Source organism: Boleophthalmus pectinirostris, unplaced genomic scaffold, assembly GCF_026225935.1.
Source record: "Boleophthalmus pectinirostris isolate CB_2022bp ecotype Guang Dong unplaced genomic scaffold, ASM2622593v1 HiC_scaffold_3, whole genome shotgun sequence".
In the NCBI taxonomy this organism is placed as follows: Eukaryota; Metazoa; Chordata; class Actinopteri; order Gobiiformes; family Gobiidae; genus Boleophthalmus; species Boleophthalmus pectinirostris.
The window spans coordinates 27,006,956-27,028,101 of record NW_026571299.1 but is presented as its reverse complement, the minus strand read 5'-3'; the positions used below and the strand labels follow the sequence as shown (position 1 = coordinate 27,028,101).

General features: G+C 38.6%; 1 protein-coding gene across 2 annotated transcripts in view; it reads left to right on the top strand.

Annotated features, from left to right (window-relative positions):
* The first annotated feature begins 507 nt into the window (after positions 1-507).
* Positions 508-21,146, top strand: part of srgap2 (SLIT-ROBO Rho GTPase activating protein 2) — a 161,967-nt gene continuing 141,328 nt past the window's right edge. For both annotated transcript variants that reach the window (XM_055160740.1, XM_020920199.2), the window contains exon 1: positions 508-1,016. In XM_055160740.1, coding sequence (XP_055016715.1) covers positions 950-1,016 — 67 coding nt within the window. In that variant the 5' untranslated portion in view covers positions 508-949. The remainder of the gene's footprint in view (positions 1,017-21,146) is intronic.

Below are 21,146 nucleotides of genomic sequence, written 5' to 3'. Positions count from 1 at the left end.
TCAATTGGCGAGCTTACATGTCATTCAAATAATGAAACAGCAGCGGTACAGCAGAGTTGCTTGGTACTTTTTGCAATTCTGACAGTAATATACATGAGAACACCTTTATATTATAACTAGTGAATAAAAAACAAAAGTACATGTAAGCCTAACTCTGAAATTGGATATTGCAGTAACCTATTTTATTCATTTATCTTTGTATATTGCTTTTGGTTCAAATTCAGACTCATTTTACGCACCAACTATAGTACTTTTTTTTTAAATAGGCCAACGTGGCAACATAACAGATTGACCATAATCATCATAAAACATGAATTCATGAGGTTACTTTGTTTTTGTGGCACTAATAATCACTATAATTTAACATTTGCAATATATTGTCCATATTTGCTCAAATTTCCATGAGCTGCATAGTACTGGGCTTAGTGGGCTGCTGACTGACCAACCCCTTTGGCTCAACTTGGGTCCTCCTCTCTTCCTCGCTAGGGGAAAGGAGGTGGTGATCAGTGCAGAGCGGACGGAAGGAGCCGAGTCGAGTGGAGCCGCTTAACAACTTATTTCCAACTTGCGCGTCTTAGAAGTTACCGCTATTTGTCTTTTACGCGTGGAATGACTCTGTTTTACTTGGAAGTTGTTTGCGCTGTAACCGGTTTGGTGGAGGAGGTTGGTCGTCGGGGCAGATGGGATCGACTCAGCAACAGCAGCAGCAGCAGCGCCAAACTCACAATGCGCCCTGAGTGAGTGAGTGTGCACAACCTGGCTGGGACACACAATACGGATCCGCGGGCATTCCGAGGACCCATACACCGCCCCTGGCTTCTGTTTTCCCCATTACTACCCCTTCATTTTCGGAGCGACACCCTTCTCCAAATTTTCACCGATTGATCGAGAATTGAATCCACTGCGAGCGAGGGGCGAGAGAGGAGGTTTGATCCCAAAAAACTCAGCCATGACGTCTCCGGCGAAATTCCGAAAGGATAAGGAGATAGTTGCTGAATATGAAACTCAAGTTAAAGGTAAAACTTTAAAAAAAAAATCCTGCAACACTGTTTAACGCAATCCATCTTTTGTGTTGCCCCATAGTGCGGTTTGCCTTGACATGCCTGGATAGATTGATGCATGCTTTTCTGTTTTCTTTATGGAAAAGCTAGGAGTGCTACCACGCTATTTGGCAACCATTTCTTAAGTTAAACTGTCATTTTACGCACATGGCATACGGTTAAAACACCCCTTGGCACCAGTGTGGCAGGATCAGCGTGTTCTCCAAATGTACTCGCCTTTACGCAGCACGTACATGGTTAACAAAGGCTAAGAAAATCACTCTAGCCGCTGCCAGAATTGTGACTTTTCATTTTAAAAAAGGGCTCGCTTGGGGTGTGCACGCTGTGGGCTAGGAGCTAGAATTTTTGACTCTGAACGAAGGGCAGGGCGTTGCTTCTCGCGGTTTCCAACGTGTCTCCTGCTCCCTTACCCTTGCTTTCCCCAAATAATCACATCCAGATTATGATTTTATTCTGCGCTTTCATTTTTTTGGCACCATCTTGCAGTAGGTTGGCGTTGGGGAAACAAAACACGTTGATGGCATTGCTGGGAAAAGGGCGTAATTTTGAAGTGTTTACGATCGGTTTGTTGTTGTCACGCTGTCCATTCCTGCAGTGACGGTGACAGAGATGGCGTATCGATGTTATTGATTGATTATAGGTTTAATGGATGCGAAGTGTAGCGCCAAATGAGGTGCAGGAGGAAGGAGGAGAGGATATTGCACACCTCATAATGCTGCAGTGGCGATAAACTGAAATGACAACGTTTTTTTCCAGCCAATTTGGGAGATTATTTTATGTGTTTTAGAGTCCAGCGGTTTCCCCTACATAAATTGGCTCAGATCCGTGGGAGACGAGTGTGTTAAAGTGAACGAGGTCACTGCATTCAATAAATCTTCACCTTGCTATTGATAACTGTGTGGACCTTACAGCTTATAACCAAGTCCCTATTGTGAAATATTTAGTCAGTGCTTGAATGAATGGAACTGGATTTGGTCTTTCGTTTCTGTTTCAACATTACTAGGTTAATGTAAATATAAGGTTTTCATTTTTATTGTTTTGTTGTTTAAGCTTCTGGCCACAAGAGGGCACAAGCAAATGTTGGGTACTCTTTGAGCCAGTGCCAAATCTGGTAAAAAGAAGATGTTGTGTGTCTGGAAGGGCATCTAGCATTTAATATTAGGGGTGTAATGATATCCAAGTCTCACGACATGATATCATCACGGTACGATATTTATTGCGATATCGTGGGAAAGCTCACGATATGGTGGGGAGGCTCACGATTAGGGACATAACAATATCCAAATCTCTCTGTATGATATTTTCACGATATACATCTCACAATATGATATTATTGCGATATTTTGTGGAGCCTAATATGCTACTTTTCCTCTTAAAATGGCTTGACAAGATTTAATCCAAAAAACTAAGATTAAAAAGTGCTTAGAACTGTTATTTCTTCATGTGGTCTACACTGAAATGGAGCAAAGGATCATGGTCTATGTAGTTCCTGCTCTTTTTTTGCTGCACCATAACTCTTAATTTAAGCAAAGAGACTTGTAATTCGATATATTGTGATGGTCCCGATATTATTGTGAGAACTTTGATGATATATCACGATATTTCATTATTATTACATCCATATTGTTACATCCTTATTTAATATAATAATCTATTTCAACTCTGTGTGAATACAGATCTATAATACTTAACAATATTCTGTGTCATGCACCTGTACTAGTAGTAGGTGCAATAAAACTGCACTATAAATTCCATTATTATTATCATCACTGTTGTTTGGCATTCATAACTTCAGTTAGTAATTATTTGGCTCACTGAAATCCAAGCGGCTCTTTTATAGACCTGCTGTCAAAATTAATCTGTAGAGAATTACGCCTTAATTGACACCTGCCTTTTGCTTTCTCTTTTGCTACTTATTTAGAATTTAATATGTCCAATTATATGTTTTACTCTTTGTTATTAGATAGGGATGTAACAATAACAAAAAATATCGTGATATCGTATCGTCAAAGTTCTCACACAGTAATATCGTGGACCATCACAATATATTGAATTACAAGTCTCTTTGCTTAAATGAAGAGTTATGGTGCAGCAACAGCTAAAAAAGACAGAGGAAACTACATAGACCATGATCCTTTGCTCCATTTCAGTGCAGACTACTAGAAGAAATAACAGTTCTAAACACTTTTAAGTCTTCGTTCTTTGGATAAAGTCTTGTCAAGGCATTTTGACAGGAAAAAGTAGTGTATTAACGGTTTTGTTAAACTCCATAAAATATCATAATAAATATTGTACCGTGAGATGTATATCGTGAAAATATCGAACTGAGAGATTTGGATATGGTAACATTCCTTATTGTGAGCCTCCCTACCATATCGTGAGCTTTCCCACGTTATCACAGTAAATATCGTACCGTGACAATATCGTATCGTGAGACTTGGATATCGTTACACCCCTAATATTAAAATATATTGTGATATGTGAGCTACTGTGTCCAAATAATTTCCCTTGTGGATCAATAAAGTTTGTCTAAGTCTAAAAAAGTATGTACCTGATATGTTTAAGTAATAATGCTTTGTTTGCTTTGCTTCCAGGTTTTTATATTATTATATGTATTTTCAGTTACAAAATGTAAAATTGAGTAATATTCATATCATTAACTTTATTTTTACATCCTCAACAAGCAAACCATATCATAAAATACACATTAAGAATCGATTTTGGCGTTGTGTCATGTCATAATGCCCACTCTAAAGCCTCTATCAGCGCCTGTTATTACTCCTCCCATTTGTTTAACTGTCGCCACTTCGCTCTCATGCCCCATCAGGCCGTCCCTATAGGTTTACACTGGACTTGTGAACTGTCTCGCTCTCTCCTTCTGTCTCTCTGTTTCTTTCTGGACTGAGCTGTTTGTCTATTGAGCGCGGCATCGATTGAAGCTGTCACACTCTTCACTGCTCCACTCTCGACAGCTGTGTTCCACCTTCTCACCTGGGTCCATCATCAACACTGGATCATTTAGGGCCAGGCTGGGAGATCAGTTTGTTTATCCAATGGGTTTCGGAATAGGGTTGTCAATAGTATTCAAAATCACATACTAATCAATACTAAAACGAGTATCAAAACTAGATAGAGTGGAGATTTGTGCAAGTGTCGATACTGGGAAAAAAAATAAAATAAAAATCACATAACTGGATAAAATTTGACCTTTCTATCTTGAGTACTTGCGTAAGACCACATGGTAAAATCATTTGGGTATCTATTCTTGAGTCTATTCTTGAGTTTGAAATGTTAGTATTAGGACAATATTATTTCAGAATGATGAAAAATTAGGACTGCCATAGCAATTATATTTTTACGTTCAATATATTGTACCACCTTAAAATCTTGCATTTATTGGAAGCTGATATCTATGAATTGCTTCTGACATTGTGGCACTGGCTTTGTGACATGGTTGTGTGATTCCTGCTGCTTTTGTGTCATGGTAACCTCCTTTCCCTCCAGATAGAAAATCTCTGACAAACTGCCTCTTAAGCTGCCTTTTAAAGCACAAAATATTGAAGTAGTGTCACTTTTGAATGGTGTTGTATCTAAGTAAACAGTGTGAGAAGACTGCTTCATTTTAGATGATTAATTACAACAACAAAGAATGGTTTGTTGTGGTTTGTCACTTCAATTTGAATTTTGGACAGCCATCAGACCCAGCGCTTGTCTCTGTGGAGATGAATGTTTAATGTCCTACTGTGTAACAATAATATCTCCACGGAGACGGACCCTTCACTGGAAAAGTTACATATTACACGTTTACTGAACTTGGAGGTAAATTTGACCAATTACTGACGCAACTGGGTCAATCTGTCACAACCCATAGATGACCACAGTGCAGCGTAAGAGATCTCCAGATTTTCTAGAGCTTGGCAATATGGCAAATAAAAAAAAATATGAATTGAAATATATGATTGAAATATTGATCAATCTTCAACAATTTTCACGTTTCAGTTAGAAATGACTGAATCTATATCTTGATTAAAACTTGATTATGTTTAGGAGTGGTACCTAGCTGGAAGATTGGCCCATCCTGCCTGAGAATATGGGTCTTTGTCACTGTGAGGCAAGAATGTGTTTTAAATTCTATTGTGGTTTGAGTTGTTCCAATGGTTAAACTTGTGCATCAACCGACCATAGCTGTGTTTTTCCAGATGGTTTGTGTCTGATGACGAGGCCTTCCAGTCTCCTCTCTCACACCTCCACTCTGTCATTTACTCCACACTGCACTTAGTCTGAGCACATGTTTTTGAGTTCAACAAACAGCACTAAATCTCCCCAAATCTGCAGCAGCATCAAAGAAATCGGTCCAAATCCATTTAGGATTAAAGCCACGCTGCCTGATGACAATACAAATGTGGGCTAAACGTTCAGGCATTGTGCAGAGATATTTTAAATGTCAGTTTAAGAAACACTTATTTGATCCATCATTCAATGGCTTTTGTCAACAGGTCTTATCTTAAAATGGAATTATGCTCTTCACCTACAAGACTAATCCACCACACGGCATGTTTCATTTGTTCATACAGCAATAAGTCTGTCACAATAAGGCATACAATAAAGAGGGGGTATTAAGCAAAACTGCCTTTCTTGAAGCTTTGTACTATGTTATGTCATTGTCTCAAATCAAAAACCTGCTTTTGTCCCAGGCACTAATCAAACCCTCCTTACGGTAAGCAGAACGAAACAGTCCAAGGCCATTTTTCTTAAATGCTGAAGAGGAGGATACAAAACTAGAGATAGACTAGATTATATACTGGTTGGCAGATATTGGGCCAAGGTATGTGCTTTTACCATGTCGGATATCGGCCTTAAATGTCCAGCAGAGGACGATATTTTGTTTGGCACAACCAGTTGCCAAAATATTCTTGAAAATATATGCTTTATCTGAACACTTTAGTCCAAAAAGTACATTTTTTGGAGTACCCTAACTGCACTGCGCTCTAAACTACTGTAAAAAAAAAATAAAAATTGTGGCCATCGGTTCCCCTACATTCTAGACCAGGCTTCTCCAACCTGTACCTCAGGAACCACCACTAGCTCTCCAATCCCTTCCAAGTAGCTCGCCAAGGATTTCGGAATTATACCATTGTGCTGAATAACAAAAACATGGTTAATTACATACCCATTACCATTTTAAATATAATATTGAAGCCCAACTTTGTGCACTAATAAATGGACAGTGGTTTATGTTTTATAGGCATCTATCTGTTAGCCTGATTCATCAGTCAGTTTCACTTCATTTCACTTCGTAGAAACCGTTTGACCTCACACCGTTGGAATTCGTTCGCTCGACAGTAGACAGTTGACACTTTTTGTCATTTAACCAATCACTGCTATTTGGTTGTGACGTATGTAATGCACCGCTAACGGGGTTAAATGGTATATTTATGTTCCCCAGATCCTGTAGGAAGAAAAGCAATAACGTCTTTCCCCTTGATGAAATTCACAAAACATTCTCTTTGTTCCAGTTTTTAATCCTCGATCTCGGGAATCGTTGCCAACACAGAATGTATGGCTCTTCGCTGATTGGCTGGTGTCTGAACTCGCACTTCCGGGTTTTTTGTGAACCGTCTAATGTATTCTGACTCCTGACCTAGTCGCCAGCCTGGCTCGCCCTAATTCTTATAATCATCTCAATTTATTGCAGCCGCTAAAATAAGTAGCTCTCTCGCTTTTTGTTTTGTAAAGGTAGCTCACTGGAGGAAAAAGATTGGAGACTCCTGTTTTAGACAATCGGTATTGGCATCAACTATGAGAAAACACATATCGGTCGATCTCTATACAAATTTCTCAAACTTGATGTGACATGTGCAGCGGTTTCATTAGCGGAATACACATCGATTGTTTTGTGATAGAGCTTTGAAGTGTTTTCGCACAGAGAGCAAATGGAGGGAGGAGGGGCTGTGGAGACTCAGAGTGTCCAAAACGAAAATGAAACTAATTCCACTTTAGTATTTATATTATTTTTCAATGTGAATATACAATTTTTTCTGAACAACAAAAGGTGACACGGTGATCTAAATACACCATGTGTTAACCATTAATACCCCATAGAAGTGTAGTACCTCCTCTTGAAACCCTAAACCACCGGAACTCTCCCCCACATATTTTGACTCACTAGTTTAATATTCTTCCCCACTCTCACAGCACACTCCTCATCTGAAACGCTAAATGACCAAACTCTTGTATTTATAGAAAGATATCTGAACCGCACCTGCCCCTAGAGTTGTATTCGGACGTTTGATTCAAAATTTTCTGAAGGCGTGGCAAGAGTTCGTGAAGTTTGAGTTTATTCTGCTTTTTTGGTATAAATAGTAGCTTAATTAATACGCTTGCGGTTGTGGATACTTTGTAGTTTTAAGAGCGTTTGCCAGCGCCACGCCACGTCACGCCCCTTTTTAATCAACTAACCAACTCCTCTTACTTCACGCTTAGTTTTGAAGTTATTTCCAAATATCTCTATGCTGCACGATCGTATTTATTTCATTACAATGCATGATAGTAAGTAACTTTTGGCCTTCATAAAAACATACCATGTATATTAGTCATTTGAAATTGTATCCAGATTGCGGTTTTGCTATTAAAAGGATTCCTAATCGTTTTTTTTTTTTGAGTGGAAGCGTCTCTGCATTGAGCAACATGTCCCCTGTCAACCAGTTATGTTTATACCAACACTATTAATAACACACAGCTCATAAAATCCACTTTGTATTTCATTTTGGATCCTTCCCAACCATCAAATCTGAACAGGAATGCTTTTAAATGCTTGGTTTTGCATATTATTAACAGTAGAGCCGCTGGGGGAAAGTCTTTGTGGTTAAAGGAGTCATATAAAAAGTGACATCAGCACACTGTAATGTCGATTAACCAGATATTTGGTTTTTACGCTCTTTTTTCTCCGGGCATTTTGTGCAGAAATGGATGGATCTGATTGCAGTATTCAAACGAGCTGAGAGTCTCCCTGTAACGGTCCCTTTACGTGGCGGTTGTAAAACGTGTGATTTGAGATAATTGCTCCTTTTTGCTGACAAACACAATGAGAAGGAGGCCGTGCTGCAGAAACGTGTGAAGTAGGTTTGTCAAAAGTGTCGAAAATCAGATACTGGGCCTGTACTTTGCTGTTTCCTTATTGATGTTGCTAATGTTTCCTCATCACAAACGGACTTGGAGTTGTGTTTTGTTTCATTCACACATGTTTAACGCACAAACTCTGTATATTCAGGCTCTCAAACAGAAAACACTCCACATTCTGATGTCATGTGGTAATACAGGAAGGGCTCCACTGTGTTTTTAAACTCCATTTGGATGATTTCACCTGTGGAATTGCCAATCTCTCCTGAACTAAAGGTAAAACTTGATTGGTTAACTTGAAAACTACTACTTTTGTGCCTTCCTTAACATACCATTAATGTACCATAAATGTAAACAAAAAAACCCAAAAATGTTTTCATTCTCATTATGGTTTATTTTCTACGATCATAAACGATAAACTTTTGTGCCTTTGTTAATATTAGTATTAGTTTGTACCACCATAAATGAAAAAAACAAAAAAGCAAATCAAAGCTGGCATCTTAAAAAAGTGAAGATAAGAACTAAGAAAAAAAGTGATTGTATTTCTGTTAGAGGGTTTAGTTTATGGAACAACCTGAGTGATGAGTATTAAGCATTATGTTTTGAAAGATATAGAGCTCTAGAATGAAAAAAATGAAATGAATTGGAAAAAAAAGAAAACTACCATTTCATGAGCTACCGCTTCATGACATTACAAGGTGGAACAGAGCATTTTGAACTTTGGAGATGTACACAGACTAATACCATATTTTTCAGACTACAAGTTGCTCTGGAATATAAGTCGCACCAGCTAAAAAATGCATAATTAAGAAGAAAAAAACGTAAGTTGCACTTTTTGGGGGAATTTATTTGATAAAATCAGGGACCAGGAACCAACATTTCATCTTGAAAGGCAAGTTATAATAATAATAACAATAGAATAAAGAACAACAGGCTGAACAGGCGTTAATATGTTAACGTAACATATGAACAGTTCTTCAGATAACTGTAGCATAAACAACAGAACATAAGTTTACCAAACTCACGATCTCACTTCAAATCACTAAATCCATTCAATTCTTCACCCTCATTGTCACTTCTGAGCAACTCCATGCAGCTTCAGTTTTCACAGGAGTCCAGGCTTTGTCATCCAGTGACTTCCAGGACGGTGCACCTGCCCAGTTACCCTGAAGCTGTGTTCTCCATTCCCACTTTCCGCCAGTCATTCATACGTTTTTCGCTCACTCCAAACTTTCTTTCTGCTGCATATTTCACTACTTGCAGCAGGACAATGGCTTTTTCTGCCAGAGACTTGCACAGAAAACTGATACACAAGCCTAGCGTGCCCTTTCACAGCTGTCAGTCTGAAAATTTTAATATATAAGTCGCACTGGAGTATAAGTCGCAGGAAACACCGAAACCATGAAAAAGCTGTGACTTATAGTCCGAAAAATACGGTAATAAAGGGTTACTCAAACTTATGTGAATGACACAAAATGCAACACGAAGTACGGTTTTGAGGAGATGCCAACATTTTAACATGGCTTAAAGCTCACAAGTTTTGAATGTTGGTATCGTGACAACACAAAGAGAGACGTGAGAAGACCGAGATTAAAGAAGCGTTTATGGGTGTTTCTGATCAACAAAGAGTATTCTGGGAATGTTTGTTGTTGATGATTCACAATTCTAATGGATAACAGCAGAGTGAAACTGTAAATACGCTCTAGGCCTTTCCTTAGTGTTGGCATCTTCAGTGATATTAAGTTCAAGTGAGGGTTTATGCAGAACTTTTGAACTTGGCATATTAATGCATATAAATCATTTTGAAGGAAGATGGGGTGTTTGCCCAAATTGAAACATGCGCTATTCTACTTAAGTTAAATATTAACTTGACAGTGGTTCAATCTTTATGATCTTAGTTCAAACGAAACTCGTATAACTCGCTGGTTTATCTTTGCTGGCAAGTCAAAGATGTTTGCTCATTGAATTAGAACACAGTATTTACAATGCCTGCTAGGGGTGTAACGATATCCAAGTCTTAGGGTACGATATTGAACCTCACGCTACGATATTTATTGCGATATTGTGGGAAAGCTCATGATATGGTGGGGAGGAACACTATCCGATCATACAACAATGACAATAATAACAGCCTTGACAAGACTTAATCCAAAGAACTAAACTAGACTTAAAAATGCTTTGAACTGTTATTTCTTCTTGTAGTCTGCACTGAAATGGAGCAAAGGATCATGGTCTGTGTAGTTCCCTCTGCCTTTTTTTTAGTTATTGCTGCACCATATCACGATATTTCGGTTATTGTTACATCCCTAATGCTTACATTTGTGATTTTTATGGTAATAGTAAGTAAAATGTGATAGAAAATGTAAAAAATGCTTGGATAATTCTGAGTTTCCTACCTCTTGATGTGTCTCATAATTAAGAACTTTTACAAATACCCTGCTTCTTCCTGTAATATCTGAATTATACAGAGACTGAGGCTCCGTTCACACTTGCATACAGTACTGGGACTAAAATGGAACTAAAATGGGACTAAACCCAGACTAAACCTGGAATAAACCAGGTCTACATCAGGACTAAACCCAGACCAAATCAAGTCTACATCAGGACTAAACCCAGACCAAATCAAGTCTACATCAGGACTAAACCCGAACTAAACCTGGGCTATAACAGAGCCAAACCAAGTCTACATCAGGACTAAACCCGGATCAAATCAGGTGTACATCAGGACTAAACCTGGACTTAACCCGGGCTATAACAGAGCCAAACCAAGTCTTCATCGGGACTAGACCCAGACCAAATCAAATCTACATCAGGACTAAACCCAGAACAAATCAGTCTACATCAGGACTAAACCCAGAACAAATCAGTCTACATCAGGACTAAACCCGGACTAAAACAGAGCCAAACCAAGTCTACATCAGGACTAAACCCGGACCAAATCAAGTCTACATCAGGACTAAACCTGGACTAAACCCAGGCTATAACAGAGCCAAACCAAGTCTACATCAGGACTAAACCCGGACCAAATCAAATCTACATCAGAACTAAACCCGGACTAAACTCGGGCTACAACAGAGCCAAACCAGGTCTACATCAGACCAGCTAAACTGGACTAAAATTAGAACCAAACCAGACCAAGTGCACCCTAACATTCACGCACTCCAACTGGCAATACCATTCTATTTACGCATCAAAACCAATATTTAACTTATCACAAACAAACTCCATCCTGGTACCAGACTCGTACCAGGCCCACTCCGCTCTAGACTCGGGACTTTTAGGGACGTACAGACTGGGTACACTGCAGCTGTCACTTCCTGGTCGAGCTGTGTTGTTTTTGTGGTGGGCAAACTGCCTCTCTCTCCCGCTCTCTCCATCACACTTTCTATGACTGTGCAGAGTGAGCAGAAATGAGCCCCGGCGTCAGCACTTGCCTCTTAAATAAGCAAAAGTGCCTCATTTTATGCAGAGAAATTGGTCATATTCTTGCTGTTTATTGACTACGGTCTTAATAGATTGATGACTGTTGTAGCGTGCAGTGTCAGCAGTGTGTTGTATAAGGGCAAACTGCATTGAATTTCTGTAATTTTTTTGCTTCATTCTCAATATTAGTAGTGGCAGGTTTGCATAGATTGAAAAACCTTGAAAAAAATCGCATATCATTGAACTGTAGACTGTCCTGAAAAGGTGATCTGACTAGTAACCTTTGGTGGTGTTTGGTGTGTTCTGGTGGAGCCCTCTGCAGTGTGTTTAATTTAGAGAAATAAATGTGGTGTCTTTTGTGTTATTTTAGCGCTGGTATAGTCTAATTTTAGATCATGTTTGACCTTAATTTAAGCCTGATAAAGTCTGTATTTAGATCTGGTAGTACTTGGTAAGCCAAATAATAAGATTAGACGGTAAAAAGTGTGAGGACCACTGTCTCATGGTCACTGGACACTGATTGTAGCGCAGAAAATCCTGTAGATCTTGAATTGGCCTCTTCTTGATAAATAGTTTTTTCAGATGGTCCAGGTTGGAGAAGCTGTTAGACACGAGACCAGATGTGCAGATCAAGTTATTGTCAAAACGTCTTTTGAATTTTTTGCTTTCCCATTATCCTAAATTCTTAAATCACATATAACTTTGTCAGTGTGTGTCCTGGCCTGTCTCTAAATATAATTCTTTACTTTAACTTATCTCAAAACATAGGGCTGTGATTAGTAAAACTGGCCCAGAAGTTCTGAACTATAGTGAAATGCGTTTAACTCGAGATGTGGGATACTTATACTGGTATCGAAAATTGGCTCAGATACTGAAAAATTAGCTGGATCGGAAAATGGCATCCAAATAGCGGTTCAGTCGATATCTGGTTGGAGCCAGCCCAGAACAGGAGTCTCCAACCTACCAGTAGCTCTTCACCCCCTTCCAAGTAGCTCGCCAAAGGATTTCGAAATACCACCATTGTGCTGCATAACAAAATACTGACATGTCTAGTTCTATTGTAAATGTATAGTTTTGAAGCCCAACTTTGTGCACCAATAAATGGACAATGGTTTATGTTTTATAGGCATCTAACTGTATCCCAAGGCTGGCCCTCTTTCTTATAATCGTGTCAATTTCTTGCACCTGATTAAATGAGCAGCTGTCTGGCATTTTTCTTTTGTGAAAGTAGCTCACCAGAGGAAAAAGGTTGGAGACCCCTAGCCCAGAAAGTGTCATAATGTTTCAACCTTTATTTATACAAAGTTATTCTGTAGTGGCTAAAGACATAAATAACAGTCACATAACACAACTGGATCAGTTTTTTCTTATTTTATTTTTTGTTTTAAGAAAATAGATGCTGTTTTCGGTCTCTGCTCTGGTACTGGTTGATATCGGGTATCGGCAGGTATAGCAGCTATGTTATTGGAATCGGTATCAGAACAGAGAACAGAAAAAGCTGAATCTTTGTTAACATCATTTTCATCGTAAGATTTAAATCAAAAAGCTTGTGTAAAGTAGTTTTTTCTCCCTCATTTTGATCAATTATGATTTTCTATTATTATAAAAAATTTGGAATGTCACAATAACCGAAATATCGTGATATCGTATCGTCAAAAGTCTCACAAATATATTGTGGAGTGTCATAATATATCGAATCACAAGTTCCTTTGCTTAAGTGCATGTTTTGATAGTAGCAACAGCTTTTGAACATCGGAAAACTACATATCCCATGATTCATTTCAGTGCAGACAACATGAATAAACATGTTTTTTACTTGAATTCTTGGGATTATGACGGAAATCTGTTATCGTTACATCCCTATTAAAAATAAATGAAAATTAAACATTAAACATAAAGAATATAGATTTTTTAATCATTGCCCTTTAACAGAAACAATAGTCAAATTTCTTCTTCCAATGAATTCTGCTCCAAACCACTCAGTTTCACTTGACAGAGAATTGGCTGTGGACCAAGCAGATCATTTACAAATACAAATGGAAGAATATTCAAAACTCAGTTAAAATTTGATTAATTGCATAGTTCTAGTTTGAAAAGATGGTAACTGTTTTTAAAATCAAAATCACATCAAGATTCCCAACAAAATGCCTGAAGCAAAGCTGCAAAAGATGTCCAGGTTGAGAAGGAGACGTCCGCCAAATCTGTTCTGTGTCACAGGTCAACTTCTGCCCAACTGCTGTTCCACCATATGCCTCAGGCATTCTGATTGGTTCATAGACGTTCTCTTGGCTTTGATTGGTCGATAAACCTCTTCCATTGCTGCCGCAGGTCGAACTTTGCTGTAACCTTACCTCCATCTGTCCTTTTGTCAAACGCAGCATGAAGTATATTCTGTGGTTGTCAAAAGTATCAAAAATCAGATAATAACTAGGGATGTAACTGAAATATCTTGATTTTTGTATCGTCAATATTCTCACAATAATATCGTGGACCATCAAAATATGTCAAATTACAAGTCTCTTTGCTTAAATGAAGAGTTATGGTGCAGCAATAGCTAAAAAAAGACAGAGGGAACTACATAGACCATGATCCTTTGCTCCATTTATGTGCAGACTACAAGAAGAAATAACAGTTCTAAGCACTTTTAAGCCTTAGATCTTTTGATTAAGTCTTGTGAAGGCATTTTAAGAAGAAAAAGAAGCATATTATCAGTTTTGTTAGCTCCATAAAATATCACAATATATATCGTACCTTGAGATGTATATCGTGAAAATATTGCACTGAGAGATTTGGACATTGTTACTTTCCTAATCATGAGCCTCCCCACCATGTCGTGAGCTTTCCCACGATATCGCAATAAATATCGTACCGTGAGGTTCATACCGTGACAATATCGTAACGTGAGACTTGGATATCGTTACATCCCTATATATAACTACCGTATTTTCCACACTATAGGGCACTCTGGATTATCAAACTCAATCAATCAAACTTTATTTCTATAGCACCTTCCAACGACCAAAACCGACCAAAGTGCTGTACAACATTAAAACAGGATAAAAAACAATAAACATCATACAAACAAAGCAACAATGCACATTACACCATTAAAATAAAGAAAGTGTCACAGGGCCATTAAGTGTTCAAAGCCATTCTAAATAAGTACACACTGTCATTGAATGGTCTGTTTTTGAACTTTTTTCACATATAAACTGCACCTGACTATAAGGCACATTAAAAGAAACACAATTGTGGCGTGTAGGGAGGGTGCTGTTTGGGACCGTTGGATTGTTGGCGTGTTCGCAGTGACTCAGTTGTTCGGTTGTGTCTAGAAGTGGCACATTGCACTCGCTTTTTTCGGTCCGTTCCTCCGTTCCGTTCCTCGTCGGTGTGGAGTGATGAGTGTGGCTGCGGGTGTTTTTCACCGCGCGGTCGCTGTCTGCTCCGTGCTTGTTTGCGTGGTGGTGCGGCTGATAGGATTTGTGTATAGGGCACTCTGGATTGTGGGGCGCACAGTAGTTTTCTGATGGGGTTGGAGTCTTAGTGTGGAAAATACGATAAATCAAGTATCAAAACTAGATACTCATTTCAGGTATCGATACTAAAAAAATCACATTCATAGATTTGAAGTGAACCTTTCCTGAATAGCTTTAGAATGATCTTGAGCTGTATTCTTTAGTATCGTGACAGCACTGGTAGATGCCGAACGCAGATAGTCGGTCCACAAAGACTGGACCTGTTGTACTGGGTTTGTGTAGGTTTTTGCATAATATCAACTGGAGCATTCCTCTCCAACAGTTTGTCTCTGTTACACGCTGAGACAATGAAGCGTGCGTTAATGTCTTTTGCATTTTAAATAGGCCCGTGACATGTTTTGACAGGTTTTGTTTTGTTAGGTGCAAACATTAGAAACGACACTTCACGCCAATGGGATGGGAAGGGCATCTGGCGTAAAACTGTGCCAAATCACGATGCAAGTTAGATGCTGGATGGAAAACGGTTGGGCTGAGTCGCAATGAATAAATAAATTATAATAAAGCTGATGCAAGTCTTTTAATTACCAAAATCAGATCATAATTAGTCCATTGGCGAAATTGTCAAATAAAAACAATTATGTGTAGGGGTTTGGGTGGTCAAAAATATAAAAAATTGCACTGTGATGTATTGAGTTAGAAAATCAGCATTCTGTATCATAACCAGACCAAATGGACTTAACCAGCAGGCTCAGACCAATGGCTTAAACATGTACAAACTTTTCTCTTTATTGTTTGAGGAAGCGGCACAGTTACCAGTAGGGGTGGGCGATATATCGATATTTTAAATATATCGAGATAGTTTTTAAACTCAATATGAATTCTGACATATCGTATATATCGATATAATGCTTATATTCAATTCTGATTTCGCCGCTTCGCTTGTTTACCTTCTCTCTCGTCGCCTCCGCCTCCCTGGTGTTGTTCGCTCGTGTCTCCTTCACTCCTCACTACCGCCCTGAACGCCAAAAGTTGGTGCCAGTGAAAAGCTTCAAGCACCACGAACCTTTTCCACCATTTACAGACAAAACCATCAGCAGCACATCCTCATATTCCACCGAGTCGCGTCCTTTAGCCCGAAAGAAGCTAAACGAGTTGAGCTGCATGAGAAGTGCGCTGTTTATGCAAATGAGCCATGCGCTTAAATTTCGTTTCTGTAAAATGTAAACACACGTGCGCAAAACTGCATTAAACACATTATTATCGAAACGGGCTGATGTGGCTCTAGAGTCGTTATGCTTTATATATTGTAAAGTTTAGTAATGTAAAGTTTATTTATGCAGAATATTTTAATTAATAATCTGCTGCAGTGTCACTTGTACAATAGTGTTTGGAAACGTTGGGTTTGATCTGCAGTGGATTGTGGGATTAAACCTCAGAGCTCCTTACTGCTGGATAATAACATGGATCTATTAAAATAAGGAACATCCTGAGCTTCTTCTGCTAAATGAGCTCATGGTTCTGGTTCTGGTTTGGATAACAGAGTTAAAGCAAAGATGAGCTTGTGTTGAGTTGTTTTATTTATCAATGAAAAGAAGGAAATATGTATAATTTCTTTTATTTTACAGTTAAATTATTATTTATGTAATTAGGTTTTTTTTATAATCTTAAATGTTCCTATATGAACTGCCGACCTCTTACACTTCAATAAAAAAAAAAAAGGACCTTGTGGAATTTGGCAGATTTGTTTTTGCAGTTTTCAGTTTTAGAAGGTTATATTTTCTTGAACATATATCGAGATATAGCAAAATATATCGAGATATATTTTTTGATCCATATCGCCCAGCCCTAGTTACCAGTGCAGGTGGAGTTGGTTAAGCGGACGAAGTTACACAGAAATCAGTCTGACGATTCCTATTCTTGAGGAGTAATTTGAAACACTGTTTTTACTCTATTTACGTGTGTTTGAAGCTACATAACTTTTGCATGTTTTGTTTATATGTATGAACAGATGTGTTGAGATGAATACCGGCTCGAACGTCCCATTCTCTCAGCTTGAACGTCCTCCTTCTCTTGGGTGGCACTCGGGTAACTGCTGTGGCAGGGAGAGGGGGGATGTTCTCGCCGGGCTTTAGTCAGATGTACTGAGTTAGAAAATGAGCTTCTGTATCATAATAAAATGAAATGTGTATGTAGTGAGACCAAATGTTTGTTTGTCAGTTTACCGATCTTCTTGAAGCGGCACACTTTTTTCAGTGTGTAATATCAATATAATCCTCATTTGCTCATAGAAGTTTTTTTCTTGTTCCTCTTGTCCTATAGCATCTGTAACTGTTGATTTGGGAAGAAATATTCATTATTTCCTTACCTCCCATGAACATAATTTGTAAGCAGCGCAACACAAGAAACTTAGAAAGCTACAGTATGTGATCAAAAATCATTCAGAATCACTTTCAGGAAGGTCTTAACTATGTATTTCATTCAAATATATAAGATCAAATCCTGAAATAGCTGCGGCAGTTGAGACCACATCATGTTTTTTTTTGTGTGTGTGTGTGTGTGTCAGAACAAATGTGAGATATATTGTAATTTGCGTGTGTACAATATATATATAATGACATGTTTTTAAAAAAATATGCATGTAGATTAACTTTCTAGTTGATTTCCGAGGGAGTACACAGATATAAGGCCAGGTGGTAATAGAAAGTACTATGATTTAATACCTTGACAACACTTGTAGAAATAGGCAATGAGCTCATGTTATTGTAGTTTAATTTCATGATATCAAATCAGAATAAATGCTCTGGTCTCATAAAGTTGTGGTTATACGTAATACAAATTAAACTCTGCAGTCGTTGCTCCTTCTATAGCTCGGTCCAGTCTTTTGTTTGTTTTTCTCCTCTCCTTTAGAGCTACAGTTCGTCCTGTTCAAACTCAACCTGTTTCCTCTGGCCTCCCCTGGGACTATTGTTCAAGTCTTTCTTCCTTTACCTCTCTCTCTCTCTCCATCTCTTGCTCTCTTCTGTTTCTTTCCACTACTCACCATCCAGCCTCCCCCTCCCCCTTAGTTTTACTCTTTTCTCTCTCTCTCCTCTCTTTTTCTCTGTTCCAAACCTTTCTCTCTCTTCTCTTCCTTTTGTTTCTGTTTCTACCCACCCCTTCCTTCTCCCTACATCTCTCTCTCTCCTCTGACTCTCTACTTTCCTGCTTTTCTTGCTCTTTCTCTATTCGCTCTATCTTCTGTCTTTCTCTCTCTACCTACTCTTGACCTACTCTCTACTCTTTCCTCCCCCTTTTGCTTTTCACTCTATTCCATCTCATCCTCTCTTTCCACCTCTCTCTCTCCTTCCTTTCCCTCCCTTTCCACTTCTCTCCCTCTCTCTCTGTCCCTTTCTCTCTGTGTTTATTTACATCCGGCACACAGCTCTATAGTGATTGTTCAGTACAGGATATGAGGTAGTAGCACACTTTGTTTCGGGGCCTTTATTTAGCGTGTGTTAAATCGGTAAAGATGTTCTCAGTCATGCACACTTCCTCCTTCAACTTTAGTCACACTCCCACCTGGCGACAACTTCAGGTCCTCGGTATTGGCTTAACAGATGCTGGGGTTTGATCTTGATTTTAATTGCACAAAACTAGAACTGATATCTAAAAAGCAGGAGTGCCCAAACTTTTTTTCTCAGTGGGTCACACAGAAACACATTCACTGGAGTTCAGATTTTCAGATATAGTTTTGAAAGAGATTGCCTGAGCAGTCCGTCACTTCTACATTCTATTTGAATCCAGAAAACTTGAACCAGACCAAAGAGCGTGAAAAAACTCTGTCCAAACCTGAGACGGTCCAACCAAAGCTGCTAATTTGTATCACATGTCTCTCAAATGCAGAAGACGTCTCCTCTCCAAAAATTTTCATAACATTCAGAACAAAATATATCACTTCTTTTACCTGAGATCAGTCATTATTTGGTGCTTTGATTGTTGATTCTGTAATAATATGCGCTGGTTCTCAGGACTTTGTAGATTTTTCTCCTTTTTTGCCTGTAGGTAAGCAACTAGGTCAGGAATCAGAATACACTAGACGGTTTGCAAAAACTCAAAGTGCGAGTTTGGGCACCAGCCAATCAGTGAAGAGCCATACATTCTGTGTTGTCAACGATTCCCGAGATCGAGGATTTAAAGCCATAACAAAGAGAATGTTTGGTGAATTTTATCAAGGGGAAAGACGTTATTGTCCTTCTTCCTACAGGATTTGGGAAAAGCTTAATATACCAGTTAGCGTCTCATCTAAGTTTTGTTAAAGCGTGTGATTCTGTTCGGTCAGATAATGAAAACGCCACAACAGTTTAAAAAAGTTTTGGAACTAGGGATGAGCAAGATTTGTTGACTAATCGGTAATTGATTGTTAAGAATTTTGTCGATCGTGTTCATTTTTAATCGTCAAACGAGTGTAGATTGCTGTGCGTAGTGTAGCGTAAGGAGACAAGGCGTCTGACAGCGCAAATACTGGAGTTGCCGCCTCAGTCCCATGTTTGGGCTCTGGCACCTCCCTGGACATCACTGTACCTCTCAGTGAGTGTGTTTACATGCACATCAGAGTCACGTCATGGTGCATGTAAACGCAATATCCTGTTACTGCAACATAAAGTTGAGTGCGCATACATCCAAAAGAAATTTTTCAGTCTTTAAACAGAAAGTTACCCTTACTGCAAAATGTAAAAGTGAGCAAGGTACAAACCCAAGGCACTCCGACTGAATATATTTAAAGTCCTTTATTGCAAGAAGGGACGCCAACGTATTTCGACCACGAAGATGGTCTTCATCAGGGCCAAGTAAGCATCTTGGCTTTGAATATATTCAGTCGGAGTGCCTCGGTTTTGCACCTTTCCCACTTTTACATTTTCCAGTAAGGGTAACTTTCTGTTTAAAGACTACTGTTTTAACCCACGTAGAGCACCTGTATTGCTGTTTTTTACTCTTTTATGACCCAGTGAAGCGCTCTACCTCTTTTTCTTCATCTGATGTATCAAGGCTTGGTTACGCTTTTCAGTCTTTTCATCACAATAGTAGCCAAAATAAATAAAGTGACCAACATAAATAGAGTGAAATGACTGTTAAATAAAGAGCTGCACTAAGAGCTAAGAGCAGCGCTATTAGTTTTAGCAAATGAGCCATGCGGTTTTAAGTTTTGTTTCCCAATGCCCATCCCTAATTGGAACACTCACTGTAGATCTGTATCACAATGCACAGATGTGGTTGCATATTACAGTAATAGAAATACTGGGATTTGCAGTAAAAACTATTGTCTGTGATCGTTTGGGCCAATTCAGCATAATGACTTAGGGCCTACTGAAATTGGTCTAAGGGCCGAAACCTGATCTAAAAATTTTGCGTTGCATTTTCACATTATTCATACTCTTCTGCTTGTGGTTAAAATATAACAGAGGATAGTGTAAGATCTTAAGAGAATAACTGCTGAAATCCAATTAACACATGGTACGTCTATTTTTAGTTTGAAAGGCGAGAAGGAGTAGCAAGAAGGATTTTGAAAAAAAAAAAAAAAAAGAATTATTATGACTTCACCAGAGAATCAAGGTCCAAGGATATCAACAATTTGAATGCACAGCTGCATTCGGCATTTGTCCGTGACACTGTACTGTTCCAAAGTTGAACCGGCAATCTTCTAGTTGTAAAAGCTTAATCCATTGGGCCACCTTTTAGTTAGTGCTGTTCCATAGAAGGTAGATTACTAGAAATCATAACTATAACCTTTTTCTTAAACTTATACAAACTCAAAACTAAACAGACACATCTTGATTTCAGATAGTACCCTATTTTTTGGACTAAAAATCGCTCCAGACCATAAGTCGCACCAGCCAAAAATGCGTAATGAAGAAGATAGAAACATATATGTCGCACTGGACTATAAGTCGCAATTTTTGGGGGAAATTTATTTTATCAAATCAGAGACCAGGAACCGACATTTCATTTTGAAAGTCACGTTCTAGTAAAAACAATAGAACAACGAACAAGAGACTGTTAACGTCACATATGAACAGTTCTTCAGATAACT